Genomic DNA, 20,952 nt, shown 5'->3' with positions numbered 1-20,952 from the left:
GATGCATTAGTTTTCAAATCGGAGAAGCACTCGCAGTGTTGCCAAATGTGATCAGTGAAAATCAGCTAACAGAGGCTTCAGATTCCGCTAGATTTTGGAAATGGTGACTTTATTAGTTTATATATATATATATATATATATATATATATATATATATATATATGTATATATATATATATATATATATATATATATATATATATATATATATATATCACGTAGAAAAGACTGGAAACGGGGAATCTATATATTTCGATTGCAAACTGCAATCCTCTTCAGTAGATACAATTAAGTGAGAGCGTGCTGCTTAAGTAGCACCCCAAAGGAAAGGGGAACATGGGAAGAGGTCTCTACCCTCGGCTCACTCCGTATGTGAGGTCAGGAGGCAAATGAGTTTTCAATAGTTTGGTAATGAAGAGTCCGGACATTATATCCGGGGACCATTGCCCCTTTGAAATATTCATATTGGGCTTATATTCAATGATAGTAGATTCTACCATTTTTCTCCTGAACTCACATCTGGATTTATAAATAAGCTCAGCTTTGTCCCAATCTAAACAATGTTTAAATTGCTTAACATGTTGGAACACAGCTGAGCTCTCTTGTCCATGTTTAATGGAGCGTTTATGTTCAATCATCCTAGTATTCAAATCCCTTCCAGTCTGTCCGATGTAAACTAGGTCACAACCTTTACATGGAATCGAATATACCCCTTGGCTCTGCTCTTCTTTTAACCTTTGGTGGACATTTATCACCTTTTTATTAATGGTGTTAGGGTAATAATTAATCAAATTTAATTTGTCTTTGGGAAGAAACATGGTCGAGGGAATGAATGATTCAGAAAAGGGAACGATTAAAGAGCTCTTGCCCAATGAAAAATTAGAGGAAGTGGGGGTGGTGTTGAAAAAATTGGATCTCGCTCGGCTGAGGGCTTTGACCAAGAACCAATCCGGGTAAGCTAAATTACTAAATTGATATTTTATAATGTTTAATTCTCCTTCAAGAAACTGGGGGCTGCAAATTCTAAGAGCTCGAAGGAATAATCCTTAAGCGACGCTACTTTTTACTTTGTCTGGGTGACTGCTGAAAAAATGAAGATAACTACCAGAATGGGTTTCCTTTCTATATACGGTAAAAGCAAGCTTGTCTCCGTCACGAACAATGAGAACATCTAAAAAGCCTAATAAGTTTTTTGTTCAAAATACCTTTATGATGTTCACTGATGCCATTGGCTTGTTGGTGAACAAAAAACTTTGACCATACACTGTTATTACAAAGCCTAATAAGTTTTTTTTTTCAAAATACCTTTATGATGTTCACTGATGTCATTGGCTTGTTGGTGAACAAAAAACTTATTAGGCTTTGTAATAACAGTGTATGGTCAAAGTATGCCATTTTAGACAATGTCGTTAATTTTTCGAGTTTTGTTTTCACAAAATCACAACTAGAAGTCTTAGGCCTTGGTTTGAATTTTGCCCCCAAACCAGAGAAGCATCATGCTATGGACTTTTCTACTCCAACAGTGGTTTCTACGTGATTGACAAATGTGTGATTACATTTTTCACCTGTAATATATATATATATATATATATATATATATATATATATATATATATATATATATATATATATATATATACCTGACTATTTTACCCACATGTTGTAATTAGAAAATGGCTGTTACTCACATATTTAACTGGCCAAACGAAAACAAAAAGATCCTCATCGTCGCTGTCTGGAGCAGCAGCCACAGAGAGTTTTGTAGATTTATTTTTCGGAGGGGGTAGTAAAGAGGTATTTACACGGTCAAACAGTTTCCCCTACCTGGTTTGTCCAACATGTGTTTGAAGTAATGTTTGATCATGTGAATGGGGTATTTGATTGTCAATCATGTTGGGCAAACGGTTTAAAGCTACTCTAGCTGAACCTGACTTTTGTGGGCGGGACTTAATTCGTCCTCAGACAAATTATATATATATATATATATATATATATATATATATATATATATATATATATATATATATATATATATATATATTCGTAAATAGCTGGAGTCCAGGAACGTCGAGTCCAGCGTATACCTTCTTCCATAAATATATATATATATATATATATATATATATATATATATATATATATATATATATACATATATATAATATGCGGATATACGGGATAGGAGGAAAGCTTCTCGGAGCTGTCAAGAGTTTTTATGAGAGTAGTAGAGCTTGTGTCAGGATTAGAAATGGAGAGAGTGAGTGGTTTGAGGTAAAGGTGGGACTTCGTCAAGGATGCGTTATGTCACCCTGGCTGTTCAACTTATACATGGATGGGGTAGTGCGAGAGGTAAATGCAAGGGTAGTGGGTCAGGGATTGGAGATGGTTAAAGAAAATGGAGAAAAGTGGGAGGTGAGCCAGCTGTTGTTTACGGACGACACTGCGCTTGTGGCAGGACCGGAGGAGGGATTGAGGAAGTTGGTGACAGAGTTTGGGAGAGTGTGTGATAGAAGAAAGCTAAAGATAAATGTGGGTAAAAGTAAGGTGATGAGATGTACAAGGGGTGAAAGTGGCAGTAATCTGGAAGTGAGCATTAAGGGAGAGCAACTGGAGGAAGTGGATAGTTTTAGATACTTGGGTGCAAATGTGGCAGGAAAAGGTGGAGTAAAGGTGGAGGTAGAATGTAGATTGAGAGAAGCGAGTAAATGCCTTGGTGGATTAAAGAGTGTAATGAGGAATAGGAATTTGGGAATGGATGCTAAGAGGAGACTGTATGAAGGAGTGATTGTGCCAACAGCACTGTATGGGGCAGAAACATGGAACATAAGAGAGGAAGAGAGATGGAGTTTGAATGTGTTTGAGATGAAGTGTCTGAGAAGTATGATGGGGGTTACTAGGTTGGATAGAGTGAGAAATGAGGAGGTGAGGAGGAGAACAGGGGTGGAAAGGGAGTTGGGAGATAGGGTTGATGAAAGAGTATTAGGATGGTTTGGACACATGGAAAGAATGAGTGAAGAAAGACTAGTAAAGGAGGTATGGAAGGCAGATGTGGAGGGAGTGAACATGAGGGGACGTCCTAGGATAAGATGGATGGATGGGGTGAAGGGGGCTTTGGGGAAGAGGGGAATGTCTGTTGAGGAAGGACGGGAGAGGACAGAAGACAGGGGTGAATGGAAAATGGTTGTATATGGAAGATGTTGTGATGCATGAGGTGGAATGGACAGGGGGATGGGGGGTGAGGTAGAGTGTGTGAGCAAAATTTTGACGCAGCCCGAAGGGATTTCTCCTCGTCCTCTCCTTTATATGGGGGGGGGACGGAGAGGGGGGGTCGCCAATTTAATGAAGCGGCCTTGCTGTGGATGTGCTGTGTCTTGCGACACTGCTTCTGACCCAGGGCAGTGGACAGGGTGCAGGGATGACCCGTCATCTAGGAGGTGCTAAGATGGGAGGGAGGGTGGAGGGGTGTGGAGTGTTTTCAGGGATGAAATGGGTGGGAATGATTTTATGCCTTTTCCTTCGTGGCTACCTACCTAGTAAGGGGAAAAAAGCCTTGGTATATATATATATATATATATATATATATATATATATATATATATATATATATATATATATATATATATATATATATATATACCTATCTATATTCTTCTATCTACAAAACCCACCTGGCAACAGGGTGCCAGAATGTGTGACATACCCAATATGCCCAGACCTACGCCTGGGGCAGTGGACATTTACCTCTTGTAGCGGCCGCTCAAGGCTGGTTTGGGAAAAATAAAATCCTAGAATATCTCGCCAATACTACTTGTGTTTCACTTGACTACGCAGAATTCCTCTCATCACCACATGTATAATTGATACTGATCTGTATGATGAAAAATGTAAGTATTCAATTTATTGTCAGTACCCGTCTAAAGGTGTGTTTATATAGAATTAAAATCAACTTGATTCAGTACTAAAAGTCACGGGTTAAGTTTTCATTTTTCCCCAAGATGCTTGGCTGAGAGATTAGGCTACATTAAAATCATAGACGTATACCTTATACTTTGCAAATATACCACTACATAATCTATTTCCACGAAAGTAATCGATTGCAAAAGTATTCGATTACACAAAAAAAATACTATCGCCCAAGCGCAGGTTGTCGACCACCTGGCAATGATGGAGCTCATGCCACGCACACCACTACTTTACAAAGGCTGAGCCGGCACTGCCCACATCTGCATGCCCATCAAATGGAAATGGTCCGAAACAGCTCAGCAGTGCGCTGGCGGCCTAAAAATATCTATTTCAAACAGCGCCACTAACAACGCCATGGTCATGGGGCACAATATGGACGGGGCCTTTGGACTGCAAATACTAGAGGATAGAAGAAGAGGGGACATGATAAAGGTACATAAACTGCTTAATAACTGTTTAGAAGTCGTTCCCTACGACTCCTTTAGATTTAGTACAACGGGACTAAGAGGGCACTCGATGAAGATTAGTAAGCCGGAACAACGGAGGACCACTTTGAAAGGAAAGTAATTTAAGATAATGAGTGGAATGGGCTGTTGGAGTATGTTGTGACGGCGCCTAACATAGTTTTAAAGAAAGATATGATAGGCACAACCATATAATGTAAGGCTTCTGGCTGAGTAGCGCAATTCACCTTTGCGCTGTCCATCCTCCTCTTCATTGTCGCAGCCAGGGCCCTCACATGGGAGGGGGGGTTATGCCCTGGGGTGGCACATTTAGGGGGGCGGCAATTTTAGTCTGGACATGCTGACCACAAGGCTGACAAAATAATTATAATAATAAAAAAAAGGTCAAAGAAGCAATATACGAATTTTGCGTTAGAATCAACAGAATATGAAATATTTTCCCCTTATTCCTTCCGCAATAGGGACATTAAATACAAATTTTAAGATCCGTTTGATTATTTCGCAAGCCAATAGCTAAAACAGGCTGTAAGGGATGGTGGAGATGGGAAGTGGTGATGGAGGAGGGGGGGCGTCACTGAGAACTTTGCCCCGGGGGGGCGGCACTTTGTCCCGGGGCTGCACTTTGCCCAGGGGTTGCACTTAGATATGTACTTGTAAGGGCTTTGCCTCCTCTGCACTTCTTTCATTCATTCATTTTCATTCACCCTCATTCGCTCGACTCTGCCACGTCCCCTCAACCGATGCCCCGTCCTTACATTCTACGGATGACTTTTGAGCCCGTGCCTGGGGTGCCAACTGCTCACCACATTCACATCAGTTTACAACACAAGGCTCTCTCTCTCTTTCTGATGTGGGGACAGAAAAAGAAGTTTACTTCTTCATTTCCCACTAGTTATTACTAAGTAAGTATTACTAGGTAAGCACCTTGAGCCGAACTGAGCACGGGACGTTGTGGTGAAGAAAATATACTGCCTCCGGACTACTTTCATGGTAGAATATAAGCAACTTGACAACTAAAAAAATTCTGGAAGTTCTCCTGATGAAATTTTAATATCAGAGTGCACAACGAGAGACACTTTTTTCAAAATTACAATGAGAGTAAATAAAAAGCTTTGCCGACCATTTCCACGAAATATTATTGTTGATAAACTTGAATTTAGGCAACAAAAACGCAATTTTTTAACTCTGAAAAAAAAAACTTTGTCACTTCGACTCTACGCTGCTGCGGGGCTTCGCGTTCTTTCCCTCTCATGCACACGAAGTCCTGTTGCTGTTGTGGGGCCATGATCTAAAACCTTTCTATCATCTTCAAGACATCGACTAGCGCCGGCCGTGGATCCCCTGGAGTTCTCGACAAAGATCTGCGCGACGACGCCTCAGAGGGGTATACTGTGGCGGCTTACGTCTATGATAGACGTAAGCCGCTGGGCGGATGGGCGTGCGGCTGATAGACGGTCTATCAGCCGCACGCCCATCCGCCCAGCACTACAACCGCAGATCGCCCACCACATCCACTGGCCAGAGGACTCGTCTAGGGACCCCCGGCTCACCGACACGCCCACCTTGGATTGGCTGCGAGTACCTCCGCCCATCTCGCCTTGCTCGCCGGTAACGTGCGCTACATTTTTAACAGGGCGGCCCTCAGTCCTTCACCTTAGCTGCTCGCACAAAGAAAATTGTTATCTCGTGTATAATACTAAATGTCAGACTGGGAATATTTCCACTGGCTAGTGTTGTCCATTAAATGTGCCGGTTATACGTTTGTAACCTATGTAGATGTCACTTCCTATTGTAATGAATATATTTAGTATTTGTCGTGTGTTTGGGTGTCTTCCCCTTAAACCCATGCCTAACGATTACAAGGTTGAAAAAAGGTAATGGGCAAATGACTTAAAATGACATTGAAACTGCAGAAAAATCCAGTAAGGCTCTCCAAAGTATGTTTGTCACGGAAGCTGAACACGACCTTCATGTACTAGAGCTGCCTTATGAAGTACCGATATGAAATAAAATAGATATAAATGACACAATGGTGGATGACCTAGTAAGTGCTTTAAATGTTAACAAGTCAATGAGGACGGGATCTATCCCAAGATTTTACGAGTCTCACAAGGAATTTGCTCTACCAATATTATTGCTTTTCAATGAATTTCTGAACTCTGTAGTTGCACCATCTCGCTGGAAGGTGGCTAAGATATGTCCTATATTTAAGAAAGGTAACAAAACTGAAGCGTTAGATTATAGACAAGTGTCATTGATATGTGTTTTGAGTAAGCTGTTTATAAAGTTAATTAGAAACAATTGTTGAACACCTGGAGGATAATAAATTGACATGTGGAGAACAGCATGACTTTCGGAATTATAAATATACCTTGACCTATATGTTAACATACATGGAATATTTGACATTGCAGTGGATGAGCAGATTCCAGTTGATATTGATTACTTAGATTGTAAAAAAAAAAAAAAAAAAAAAAAAAAAAAAAAAAAACACTTTTGATACAGTGCCCTACCTCAGACTAATTGTTAAAGTTTAATCATATGGAATAAAAGGCGAAATTCTTAATTGGATGAAGGGGTTTTAGCTAACAGAGAGTAAATTGTTGAAATAAGAGGAACCAGATCAACAAGCAAAGAGGTAACATCTGGAGTGCCACAAGGATCAGTTTTAGGACCAGTTATTTTTAGTGTATGGGAATGACCTGATTAGAAATCTAGAATGCTCGTCCCTTTTATTTGCACTAGTGATCTAGAAGCTATGCAGAGAGACCTAAACAAACTGAGATTATGGAGTCAGTAATGGCTGTTAAATTTTCATACTGAGAAATGTGCTACAGTCTATATAAGCCATAGAAATCCAGAATTTAAGTACATGATGAATGGCAAGGATCTTAAAGCATCTGAAATTGAAAAAAAAAGTTTGAGAATTTTAATATCATTTGACAAATCAGCCAAACATGTTGCTCAGATAGCAGCCAAAGCAAATAGAATGGTCGGTCTTGTGAAGAGGGACTGACTCTCCTCACTTAAACATTGACATGGGTGTATCTCTTTACTGTTTATTGGTGAGGCCACTTTTAGAGTATGCCGTGCAAAGCTGGTCACCATACTGTACTATCGAAAGGATATCAAGAATTGGAAAAGGTGCAGAGAAGAATGTCGAAGCTGGTATCGGACTTCAAAGAGTTGCCATACGAAGAGAGGTGTGAGAGAATGGGACTGACAACACTGGAATATGCAGAGGAGATTTAATAGAAGTTATAGAATACCTTCACGGGATGGAATATGAAAAAATAAAGACGTCTTTTTTTCTTTTTCTTTTTTTCTTTTTAGTGCAGTGAGACCAACACCAAAACCAAATACACAGAAATTAAAGAAAAGAGTAGTATAGCTTGTGTTAGAATCAGAAATGGAAAGAGTGAGTGGTTTGAGGTAAAGGTGGAACTTCGACAGAGATGTGTTATGTCGCCTTGCCTGTTCAATTTATACATGGATGGGGTGGTGCGAGAGGTAAATGCAAGGGTTATGGGTCGGAGATTGGAGATGGTTAAAGAAAATGGAGAGAAGTTAGCTGTTGTTTGCTGACGACACTGCGCTTGTAGCAGGATCAGAAGAGGAACTGAAGAAGTTAGTGGCAGTGTTTGGGAAGGTGTGCGAAAGAAGGAAACTGAAGATAAATGTGGGCAAAAGTAAGGTGATGAGATGTACAAGGGGAGAGAGTGACAGCAGGCTGGATGTGAGCATTAAGGGAGAGAGACTGGAGGAAGTGGATAGTTTTAGATACTTGGGTGCGAATGTAGCAGGAAAGGGAGGAGTTGGGGTGGAAGTAGAATGTAGATTGAGAGAAGTGAGTAGATGCCTTGGTGGATTAGAAAGTGTAATGAGAAATAGACGTTTGTGAATGGATGCTAACAGGAGATTGTATGAAGGAGTGATTGTGCTGCAGCATTGTATGGGGCAGAAATATGGAACATAAGAGAGGAGGAGTTTTAATGTTTTTGAGATGAGGTGCCTGAGAAGCATGATGGGGGTTACTGGGCTGGACAGATTGAGAAACGAGGTGAGAAGGAGAACGGGGGTGGAAAGGAAATTGGGAGATAGAGTTGATGAAAGATTATTGGGATGGTTTGGACACGTGGAAAGAATGAGTGAAGAAAGATTAGTTAAAGAGTTGTGGAAGGCAGAGGTGGAAGGAGTGAACATGAGGGAACGACCAAGGATGAGATCGATGGATGGGGTAAATGGGGGCATTGGGAAAGAGGGGAATGTCTGTTGAGGAAGGAAGGGAGAGGACAGAAGATAGGGTTGAATGGAGAATGGTTGTGTATGGATGATGCTGTGATGCATAAAAGGGAGTGGGTGGGGGGTAGGGGATGAGGGGGCATGTGTGAAAAATAAATCGACGCAGTCCAAAGGGATTTCTCCCCGTCTTCATTTTTAAATGAGGGAGACGGAGAGGGGAGGTTCGTCGATTTGACGAAGCGGCTTTGCTGTGGATGTTCTGTGTCTTGTGACCCAGGGCAGTTGGCGAGATGCAGGGATGACCCGTCATCCAGGAGGAGCCAAGATAAGAGGGGAGGAGGGGGTGGATGGGAATGGAGTATGTTGGGATGGATGGATACAAGTGGATTTTATGCTTTTTTCTGGCTACCTCCCTTGTAAGGGCGAAGAAGCCTTTGGCATTTGTATGTATACCATAGTATACTCGTATATATAACCACGGCTAGTGTGATTTAGGAAACTATACATAATTTTGTTATAATACTCGATGCAATGTGGTAAAAAAAAGAGATATTGTACATTACATCTAGAAATGAAACTCCAAGTCACATGTAAGAAATACTAAGATATGGGGCCCCAAATAAGTCAAGTCTCTTAACATCCCATGCTCTTAAAACAAGTAAATTTGGTATAGGAATTAGGTGGAATGTTTTGTCAGTTGTCGTGTACATTCATAAACACATAAAATATAATTTTTATGGGAAGGGTGTTGGGTGTTTTGTTCTTATACGATTACAATAAAAAATTAAGATTTTTCATGTGATTGTAACGAGAGAATTACATCACAGAACTTAACACCCACAAAATGTACGACAGTTAATGCATGAAAACGCATATGTGACATTTTCCTAACTAGCAGACGCTGTGGACGCACGCCCCGTTATTTTAACCACACTTCACAGGATTGGACTCTCAAGAAAATGTACCGCCGAAAGCTGACAGCCCTTGGATATGTTCAACCTGAAGGAATTAACCTGAATGGTAATATGTGCAGCATGCATGATTGAGCGTGTATATCACACTCAATTATCCTGTGGCTGTGCTATAGTATGTAGATATACATGCATGGCCAGCAAGTGCCCATGGGCTTTGAGTTTGTCATATCAATTTTTTTTTCAGGTACTTATTTTTTTATAATTTGAACCAAATATGAAGTGGCTAGAATTGACCAATGCCCTTTATTGAAAATTAAAATGCATTAGTTCATTGACCGTCATTGCCCAAAAGATATGCAGGAAAGGAATTGTTTTTGTTTGTGATTTAGGCTTCATTTTTCGGTATTGGTTGTATTGATGGTTTATTATTATGTGCTCTAACGTTTTTATTTACATACAGCGATTTTAGATAGTATTCATTGTGTTTTGATAAAGGCTGTTGACAAAAAAAAAGTTCACAGCCACCGGAAGAATTCCTGTAATGTTCTCTGAATGAGAGTGTAGGTGTAATTTTTGAAAATCAATTGAATTTTATCGTGTTCCTGACAAGTGTATCAACAGCTAGTGGAAGAAAAATGTATGATTTTGTAAGGAGAAAATGGTCATTCCACCATTTTTATGACTAGTAGTCATAGATATTGAGAATCATAATGTGATAGTATTGTAATTTGTTTGGGAAGGGTTTGTAAGTTCAGACATAGGCCTATGACCTATCAGATCTAGAACAAGTTACATGGAAATTTCATTAATTTAAGTGAAATTTGCCTTCATGGTCATACAAGTGTGAAGTATTTTGATTTCATGAATGTGTGAAATGAAGGTCTTAATGGAATTTGTATATATTTCTAGATTTGAAAAAAAGAGGTTGATTACGGATTTCTTCACACCAAAGTAGTAAAAGTAATTTTATACTTACTGAAGAATCCCAGCATGAGGTATTTATTAAGAATTAATATTTCTTGGAAATTAAGATTAGATCATTGTCACTAGGAGTGTAAACAATGACCAAGCTTGGTTGCTATATTGGATTATGGCAGAGAATCTACCATGACATTATGCTTGTGAGAGGCACAGTGGTCTTCCTACCTTTCTAAACATAACGCGCTCTGATGCATAAAAAAAGTAATAAATTGAATACATATAAGATATATATATATATATTGTGTGTGTATGTGTATACATATACATATAAGTGTGTATGTGTGTGTGTGTGGTTCACCATGGTCTTGGATCGTGTGTTGGACTCGTGATCCAAGACCATGGTGAATCACACACGCACACACACACGCACACACAGGAAGTAAAAAAAAAAAAGTTGGTTCCTAAAAGGACCTAGGAGTAATCATCACCAAAGACGTGTCCCCAGACAAGCAGATAAACAAAATAATTGGAGAAACCTACAATTGACTAAGATCAATAAAGCTGGCTTTTAACTACTTAGATGAGGTAATGGTAAAGAAAATACTTGTCACATTGAAAAGACCATGATTGGAGTATGCTGCAACACTATGGACACCCAGTACAAAAAAGAATATAAAGGAAATAGAAAGAATCCAAAGAGCAATGACAAAGATGGCCCCAAACACTTTCAAAATTGACATATGAGCAAAGATTGTCTAAACTGGCACTGCCAACCCTGGAACAAAGAAGAGAAAGAGGTGATCTGTTGGCCATTTACAGAATTATAAAAGGCATGGAAGTGCTTGACAGAGAAGTCTTATTAAAATGGGCTAGAAGAAAAACAAGGGGACATGAAAGGAAACTTAAAAAGGATAGTTTTAGAAGAGCTCTGAAAAAAAATCCACACACAGGGGTGGATGTATGGAACAAATTGGATGAAACAGTAGTGTGTGCAAACACCATACAAGAAATTAAGAACAAACTGGATGTTACAAGATACAAAGATGGGTCACCACAAGTATAGCTCCCCTTCCTGTATAATACAACTAGGTAAATACACACATATATATTTATATAAATTTGTGTGTGTGTGTATATATGTATATGTATACACACACACACATACAGTAACGTCCAAAATGTTCAGGACACTTGTAATTTTGTATTAAAGTTACTAATATCATCCTTTAGAGTTAAGACCAGATTTCAGAAATTGGAACATGGCAACCTACAAGGATCAGTTACCTCTAGACAAAATTTGAAGGAATAGGAAAATGTATGCTGAAAGTTAATAGTATATTTGCTATGCATTCTTAAAAATGATGTGCCCAAAATGATCCGGACACTAAGAAATTACGTACCATACATACAATGAGATAATGACAAAATTAACATTTCTTAACACATTTGAAAGTAACATTATTAGTATTTAGTTTTGTTATCAATAACAGCTTGACATCTCATCACAGGAATGAACTAACGTACGGCACTCTTCAACAGATATCTGGAGCCATTCATCTTGAAGAATATCCTAAAGTAGGGTGTCTTGCTTTTGCTCTTTCGCCAAGTATTTTCCAGGCATTTTTAATAGGATTCAGGTCTGGGGTCTATGCAGGCCAGTCTAGAACCTCAATTTCTTGGTCAGCTAAAAATTACTTTACCAGCTTTGCCGTGTGGCAGGGAGTATTATCCTGCATAGATATTGCAGGTTGAGAATGGGCAGCATGCAGATAAGGTAGTACGTGTTGGTCCAGTAATGTTTTGTACACCTGTGCATTCACTTTTACCTGCAAGCGAATAAGTGGCACAGTGCCCTCTGCTGAAATTATGCCCCAGACTATGATGTTCCCACCATCAAACTTTACACTGCTCTTAATGTAATTTTCAGATAATTTTTTGCCTGTCTTGCGGCAAATCTTTTGCCATCTGAGCCAAATTAAACTTTGAACTTTGATTCGTCACAAAAGTGGACTAAGGTCCATTGGTTCTTTGACTATACAATATGCTCTGTTGTGGTCTTTTCTATTCTTTACACTAATCAATGGGTTGACCGAAGGTGTGCGAGTGTGCAAATCTTCTTCCTTAAGATGACGGGACACAGTTTGCCTAGACATATTGACTGCCATAGTCTCACTGATCTCATGGGAAACTGCAGCAGCTGTTGCAAAGTGATCCTTCCTCACAATACAGCAAATAGTTTAATCTTGTCTTACCATAGTTTTTCTTGGCCTACCATTGGGTTTTCATGCCATACGTATACAATTCTTGTCATACTTCTTCAAAATGTCATTCACTACATTTTTGGGATGTTCGACAGTCTCGGCAATGACTAATTGAGACTGTCTTGGACACAATTTCACAATTAGTTCTCGCACAGAGAGAGTAGCAGTAGTATTTTGAGGCAAGTTCACTATAGAAGGGCTGGGCGTGTACTGAAGTCACATTCCAATAATGTGAATAAAATAAATTATGTAGATGATAGGCAATTAAGTGAATTAATACAGGTTAAATTAATGCATCTGAATCATTTTGGACACGTAACTTTTAAGATTGAATTGCAAATGTACTAATAACTTTTGGCATGTATTTTCTATTCTTTAAAATTTGTCTAGAGGTAACTGATCCTTGTAGGTTGTCATGTTCCAACTTAAATCTGGTCTTAATTTTCAAGGATGATATTAGTAACTTCAATATGTGTGTGTGTGTGTGTGTGTATGTATATGTAATATATATATGTGTATATATATATATATATATATATATATATATATATATATATATATATATAAGGAAGGTGGAAAAAGAAGTCATGTGTCTAGTTCCAAGATGTGAATTTATTCCTGACCAGTTTCACACTACAGTTTTGAAGAAGTGTAGAGCAAAACCAGTAAGGAATAATTTCACAACTCGGAACTAGACCCATGACTTCTTTTTCCACCAAAGTCTAAAGTTTCTTCCCAGAGGGATCTGTGTGAGGTTCCTAGGACCATTGCCAGCCACTGTGGGTTTGTGGGTTTTCCACTTAATGAAACTAGAGGCCACAATTGTTTGATTGTTAAAGAACCGATAGTGCAAAATTAAAAATATCACGCACAGAATCTTGCTTATCAGATGCTTATTAAATGGTATCCATCAGTACCTCAGAATACTAGAGGTTTTCATGTGCTGGATAAAGTTATTTAGTGGCTATCAGAATTGAATATGTCTGGCAGTTGCAACAATAAAAATGTTAGGTTTGTCATGGTTATATATCACACTATGAAGGTAGTGTCACATTGGAGGAATGTCCATTAATTTGTGGGTTTGAATGACAAGAAGAAATCTTTGGTCATGATAGACTTCTGACAATGTTTTCAGTATTTCTAAAAGTGTAACAAATTTATTATTGGTTTTCTTTGAGGAATTCACTCGAGTTGATGAAAATCACACAGTAGTCTGTGAGAATGCATTAAGGAATGTTAAATTTTTGAATAGAGAAAGTAAGTGTGTCTTGTCTCATTTGAGATTATGATTCTGTCTGAGAGGTCAGCCAATAAGATTGTGAAGTTTAATTTCTTGTGCATTTCATCATCAAAGATTTGGTGTTTATTTGAAACTTCTTTGTAGGAGGGTGTAGTGTTACAACTGAAATATACCCATGTTAAATATTCATGTCTCTGATATATTGCAGATGATAAAAGCTTCAAAAACCTGATTGTGTGGTTAGAGAACCAAAAGATCCGCAGCTACAAGATTGAAGACCGGGGCCCCATAAATGATGTAGATTCTAGGGACTGGGAAACAAACTTTATTAAATATTGTGGTCAGTTGAACTGCCCAATAGACCCAAAGGATCGACCAGCAGTGGTGGATTGGCTATTAGGTTTAGCTGTTCACTTTGAGTATCAAGATAATGGTGTGTATATATCATTCAAAGTTGGTTATTTGATTTACTTTATTACCATGTATCATATAGACATATGTACATATCAAGGACTACTGTTATATAGTAGCTGAGCCAGGAATCTGGGTGTGTATGTCCTGTATAATAGTAGTCCTTGGTACATATACCAAGGAGTTCCCCCTTACCAGGGAGGTAGCCAAAATCAAAAGCCATAATCTCACTCCCACCCATTTCACTCTCATTCACCACCCCTCCCTCTCTCTCGTCTTGACTTGTAATAAATGACACAAAATGCAACTAATGACATGTCTGCCAGGCCATTTTGCACAATTTAGATATTGTTTAGCTTTGGCAGTAGGGAGATTATTCTCTTTGATGTCTATCTTGTAGGTAGTCATCATTGCTCCCTTTAAAAGTACTATTCTATTTAAAATTGAATTGTCTGTATCCCATAAGTGACAAATCATACCTTGTATTTAGATATAAGATTGATTTTTTGTGTGTTTATCATTTGTATCTATAATGTTTAATTGATGGAGAGGGGGTTGCTGATTGAGTGAAGTGGCCTTGTTGAGGATGCTCTTTGCTTCTGACCCAGGATAGTGGGCAGAATGCAGGGATGACCCATCACCCATGGGGAGCTGGAATGAGAGGGAGGGAGGGGTGGTGGGTGGGATTGAAATGGGTGGGAGTGGGTGTATGCTTTCTAACTTTGCTACCTCCCTGGTAAGGGAAAATAAACCTTGGTATAGAGATAGAATAATTGTTGTTATAAGATGGGTATGTTTCAAGTGGGAAGTGATAAAACACACAAAGTTTGTATGTGGGGCAAAGAGGATGGGAGGGAATAGAAGGAAAGATAGTGAGTGGTGGGGTGGAAAGGTAAACATGGTGGTAGAAGAGATATGTGCATATGAGGATTGATTGCAAAGTAGAATAAGGGAAATGCATGAGAGATACAGGAAAAAGAGAATAGAAGCAAAGCGCAACATGAGAAAGGCAAAGAGGAGGGTAGCTGTGAAATGGGGAAGTAGTTTGAGGGAATTTTAAAAATAAAAGGATGTTTTGGAAGGAAGTGAAGAGATTGAGGGTGAGGGCAAGTCAGGTAGAGAGGAAAAGGTAAAGGATGCAGATGAACAGATGCTTGTGGAAGTGAAGATTAAGGGAAAGATGGGTAAAATATTTTGGAGAATTGCTAAATGTGGAGATGGTTAGGGAGGAACTATGGCAGTACTTACTAGGAAGGTGATCTGATGGGGGAGGAAAATGAAGGGGTGATAGGAAATGATGAGTAACAAAGAGCTTTGAAAACTGGTAAGGCACCTTGGTTAGATGGGCAGCATTTGGATTGTCTGAAAAAGGGAAGAATAATTATAATGGATTGTAGAACAGTTATGACAAGGTCAACAGGAAGGCATTGTGAGAAGTAGTGCAGATGTATGGGATATGGAAAAAGTTAAATGCAGTCAAAAGCTTTTATATGAGTAGTAGAGCTGGTGTTAGGATTGTATATTGTGAAAGTGATTTGAAGTGAAGATGGGCTTTGCCAGGGTAGACATGGATGGGATGGTACAGGAGGTAAACAAAGGTGATGGGCTGGGGATTGTAGATGAGTGGAAGGAAATGTGAAGTGAGCCAGCTGTTGTTTGCTAATGGCACTGATTGTGTCAGAGGAAGATCTAAGGCAGGTGATGACAGAGTTTGGGATGGTACATGATTGGAGGAAATGTAAAGTAAATGTGATTACAAGGGATTAGGGAGGCAGTGATTTGGAGGTAAGTCTTAAAGGAGAGTGGCTGGAGGAAGTGGATAATTTTTAAGTATTTAGGGTCACATGAATGGAGGAGTGGGTGTGGATGTTAACTGTAGAGTGAGGGAAACGAGTAGATGTCTTGGGGGATTGAAAAGTGCCATGAGAAAGAGAAGACTATATGAAGGAGTAATTGTACCTACAACACAATATGGGACAGAGACTTGGAGTGTAAGGAAAGAAGAGAGAAATGAAAGTGTGTTTGAGAAGTACAAGGATGGATAGTTTGAAAAATGAGGAGGTGAGGCATAGAGCAGGGGTGGTGAGGGAACTGGTAGATAGGGTTGATCAAAGAGTAATTGGATGGTTTGGGTATATGGAAAGAATGAGTGAAGAAGGACTAGCAAAAATATTGTGGAAGGTAGAGGTGGATGGAGTGAAATTGAGGGAAGACCAAGAATGGGATGGATGGATGGGGTGAACAAGGTGGCTTTGGGTAAAAGGGGGTTCTGTTGAGCAGGGAATGCCCTGGTGAGGATGTACTGTGTCTTGCTGCATTGCTTCTGAACTGTGCAGGTATGGGCCTTCATCCATAAGGAGCTAAGAGATTTTATCAAAGGGAAGCAAATGGCTGGGATGAGTGGTGGTGGGTGCATGCCTTATCAGACTTCTTACCTTGTGATGGGGAAGAAGTCTCATAGTATATATCAATAGATATATTACTTTTATTGTTATGATTATATATATTCTCTCCCTTTCCTATAGCATAGTAATGTTTTTAAATTTTGCAGCTGAAAAATTCAAGCAAGAGACTTCAGAAAATGTACTGAATCGCCGAAGCAGTGCCCCCAAGGTTGTGAACACCAATCCATTAGATGCTCTAGATTTCCAGAGTCCAGACTTTATAGGTATGTGGTAATTCTGTTGTACTGCCTTTCCCTATTCTTTGCAATTGGCCAGAGGCTTTAACGGTTTCTGAGACATTCGAGAACAGAGGTTCCTTTTTATCTGCAATACCTCCCACAATCCCTTCCTGTCTACTATGTCATAAGCCTTCCCTAATCCATAAAAGGTAAAAAAAATCATCCATATCTTTTGCCAAAAACTTTCACACAACTGCCTTTCCACAAAAATTTAACCCGTGTATCATCTACCTTTCCTTAACCCACACTGTTCCTCACCATTTACTCAATTACTCCCACTGTTCCTCTTCTAATCCTCTCAATGAACACCCTTCCAGGGACCAATGATGAGTACCTGCTTGTGGTAATCCTATGAGATGGACAGTAAAGCTGTCAATCTCTACCTCCATCAATCTCCTCACTTCCATTAGGAGGTGCTGTCAATCTCTACCTCCATCAATCTCCTCACTTCCATTAGGAGGTGCAGGCTGACTTTCTGTCTCCAGACTGGAGCCAAGATCTCTATATGAACTTCAGCCATATTTCTTACATTTTTTTCCACATGGAGCTGATAACCAGCAACTGCTGTCCCCTTCCTAGCATTTTGTCGGTGACATAGAAAAAGTCCCACACATGTACAGCACAGATGTTGGTCCAAAGTTTCTTCCCAGAGAGATATAAGAGAGGTTCTGAGTAGAGCTGGCCACATTCCTAGGTGTGTTCCTCGGTGTCCTGACTGGCATGACTTTGCTCAGGACATTGAGGAACACACCCAGATCTGGTTCTGAGTACCATTGCCAACCACTGTGGGGTTGTGGGCTTTCCATTTAGTGAAAACTGAGACAACAATTTATTGATTGAACACTCTTCCATATGCTTTTTCAACTGCACTCAACGAACTTATCCCTTCAAAAGTATTACATTCACAATGCTCCCCTTATCCTTTATAAGACAGAACCATACACTCGCTCCTCCAGTCCTCCAGCACACTACCCTCCTTTAGGCACACATTAAACAACCTAACTATAACCATTCCACCATTTGTCAGACACTCCACATGATGTCCATCCAACCCAGATACCTTACCAACTTTTATAATTGTCATTGCTCATTGTATCTCATGTTTTCTCTGGCCCTGTCATTTTCCTTTCCCAACAATTATTTTCCTGGCCTCTCTCATTGCCACAAACAATCCCTCCATAACCTCTTCCACATTCAACAACAACTCTCCTGAAATATTCTACCCATCTTCCCTGTACTGCTATCAATTCCGTTGACATCTGTCCATCTGCATCCTTTACCTTTTCCTCTCTCCCTGACTCTTATCACATCCTTCGAAAACATCTTTATTCTTCTCAAAAAATTTGTCAACCTCACACCCCATTTTACATCTCCTCTTTGCCCCCTCACCTTATGTATTGCTTTTCCTCTCTTGTATATACATATACCAAGTGCTTTTTCCCCCCTTCCAAGGGAGGTAGCCAAAAACAAAGGAATAAAATCTACTCCCACCCATTCCATCCCCAACTACTCCATTCTCATTTACCTCCCTGGGTCATCCCTGAATCTTACCCACTGCCCTGGGCCAGAAGCAATGTAGCAAGACACAGCACATCGACAGTAAGGCCACTTCATTTAATTGGCGACCCCCCTCTCAGTCTCCTTATGCAGAAAAAGAGAAGACGTGGAGAAATCCCTAAGGGCTGCATCAAAATATCATTCACACATACTCCCTCATCCCCCATCCCCCATCCACTCCCTTCCATGCATCACAGCATTGTACACAACCATTCTCCACTCACCCCTATCTTCTGTCTTCTCCCTTCCTTAACCCCTTCCATACGGTGCCGCACACGTAGGCGTCATGGACTTAGATCTCGGTGGCAGCAGCCAATGCCAGCCGTACGACGTGTCACAAAAGAATTAGAAAGAATGTCATTATGGAGGGGCGACTACAATAAATATAATCAAGACGCCGATATGGCAGCCTCGCGAATACACTCGCTCCCCATGACGCCTACGTGTGCGGCACCGTATGGAAGGGGTTAACAGACATTCCCCTCTTTCCCAATGCCCCTTTTACCCCATCCATCCATCTCGTCCTTGGTTGCCCCCTCATGTTCACTCCTTTCACAACTTACTAATCTTTCTTCACTCGTTCTGTCTGTGTGTCCAAACCATCCCAATGCTCTTTCATCAACCCTATCTCCCAACTCCCCATCCACCCCTGCTCTCCTCCTCACTTCCTCATTTCTCATTCTATCCAGTCTAGTAACCCCTACCATACTTCTCAGGCTTTTCATCTCAAACATATTTAAACTCTTCCTCTCTTGTGTTCCATGTTTCTGCCCCCATACAGTGCTGTTGGCACAATCACTCCTTCATACAATCTCCTCTTAGCATCCATTCACAAATGTCTATTTCTCATTACACTTTTTAATCCCCCAAGCCATTTACTTGAATGTCCAGAACTTTCCCTGCCCTTCCTTTGGACACTACTACATAATCAGTTAATCCTCTATCAATCACCCTTCCTTCCACCACCCTTTTCTATGTCTACTTATGCTTGGCTCACTGCTTAAATACTGTGTTCACTATAATCAACTCCCTTTCAAAATACATCTTCAACATCATCTCTCCACAAAGATTTTTACCTGGCACCCCAAACTTCCCTGCTACTCCATCTGTTGGATCATCTATTCTAGCATTGAGATACCCTAATATTACTATATTATTTAGTAAATGTATACATGTCTTGCTGCATTGCCTCTGATACCAGGGCAATGGGTGAGATGCAGAGATGGCCCATCATCCAGGAGGAGCCAAGATAAGAGGGAGGGAGAGTGGTAAATGGGAGTGGAGTATGTGGGGATGAAATGGGTGGTAGTGGATTTGTCTGACTTTGGCTACCTCCCTTGTAAGGGGAGAAAAACCCTTGGTGTATGTTCCTATGTATACATAGGAAAGGGTGATGTAAAATACATAATGTTGTATTGGTAAATCTAGCAGTAATAGTCATTGAAATAGAGGAACAACATATTCATCTTCTTATGAAAATATTTCTTGCATAGTATCATATTTAATGTTGCAGAAGGAGTAAACAAACTTGCCGGCTTATTGAACATAAACCCCCACCCAGACCATTTGGTAACATTGCAAGCTATCAGCAAGATGGTCAAGAGTAGGCTCAACAATGAAGCTTTACAGAACCCAGGAGAATTCGTTCATCAGGTAAGGGTTTGCACTTTCAGCTCTATTACATTTGATTGTATCTATGGGAAGTTAGTTGTGTGATACATGTGATAGGTTGTAGAGGGTTGAGTAGTATGTGACTAATGTACTTTTTTTTTCTTTCTTTTTTAAACTTTGTGCATGTGTGACATAATGAGATGGGTGCATAGGTTTGAAACTTCTTACATAGAAATTATAACCCATCATTTTCATGTAATGTTCTGTGGGGAGGTTTTAGGTTGCTGTACACAAATATTCTATTGAAGTGGTTATTATTCTTGATACTTTATGTTCTGTTGTTGTACACTGTTGGAGTAATTGGAAGCATGCTGGTCTCTCATTTGCTTAGTCATGGGTTCAAAAGCCACTCTCCTCTCCAGTTCCAAACCATTACTGTTACCTGCCCCAACAATCCGAACACATAGGCCAAAGGACAGCTTTGGCCACAGCTCTGTGCCTCCTGCCATTGGTTCCTCACCTTCTTTAGTTTCTGTAGTTTCAGGGGTATCTTTTTTTAGTATGTTTGTTTTCTTGTTGATTTTCACTGCCACATCCTTGTTGTGCAAGTTGAAGTGAATGGATCAAAAGTGGGGCCCAGGGTTTTTGTATTCTTTTCCAATGTATGTTGGATGTTTATGTGATT

General features: G+C 39.9%; 1 protein-coding gene across 1 annotated transcript in view; it reads left to right on the top strand.

Moving 5' to 3' along the window:
* Positions 1–9,532: 9,532 nt before the first annotated feature.
* Positions 9,533–20,952, top strand: part of LOC143018533 (RNA transcription, translation and transport factor protein) — a 22,300-nt gene continuing 10,880 nt past the window's right edge. The window contains exons 1-4 of the mRNA XM_076173971.1: positions 9,533–9,689; positions 14,214–14,438; positions 16,968–17,084; positions 20,170–20,309. Coding sequence (XP_076030086.1) covers positions 9,629–9,689; positions 14,214–14,438; positions 16,968–17,084; positions 20,170–20,309 — 543 coding nt within the window. The 5' untranslated portion in view covers positions 9,533–9,628. The remainder of the gene's footprint in view (positions 9,690–14,213; positions 14,439–16,967; positions 17,085–20,169; positions 20,310–20,952) is intronic.

Source organism: Oratosquilla oratoria, chromosome 35, assembly GCF_046742065.1.
Source record: "Oratosquilla oratoria isolate Oo_2021 chromosome 35, ASM4674206v1, whole genome shotgun sequence".
In the NCBI taxonomy this organism is placed as follows: Eukaryota; Metazoa; Arthropoda; class Malacostraca; order Stomatopoda; family Squillidae; genus Oratosquilla; species Oratosquilla oratoria.
This window is presented reverse-complemented; position numbering and strand designations above follow the sequence as displayed.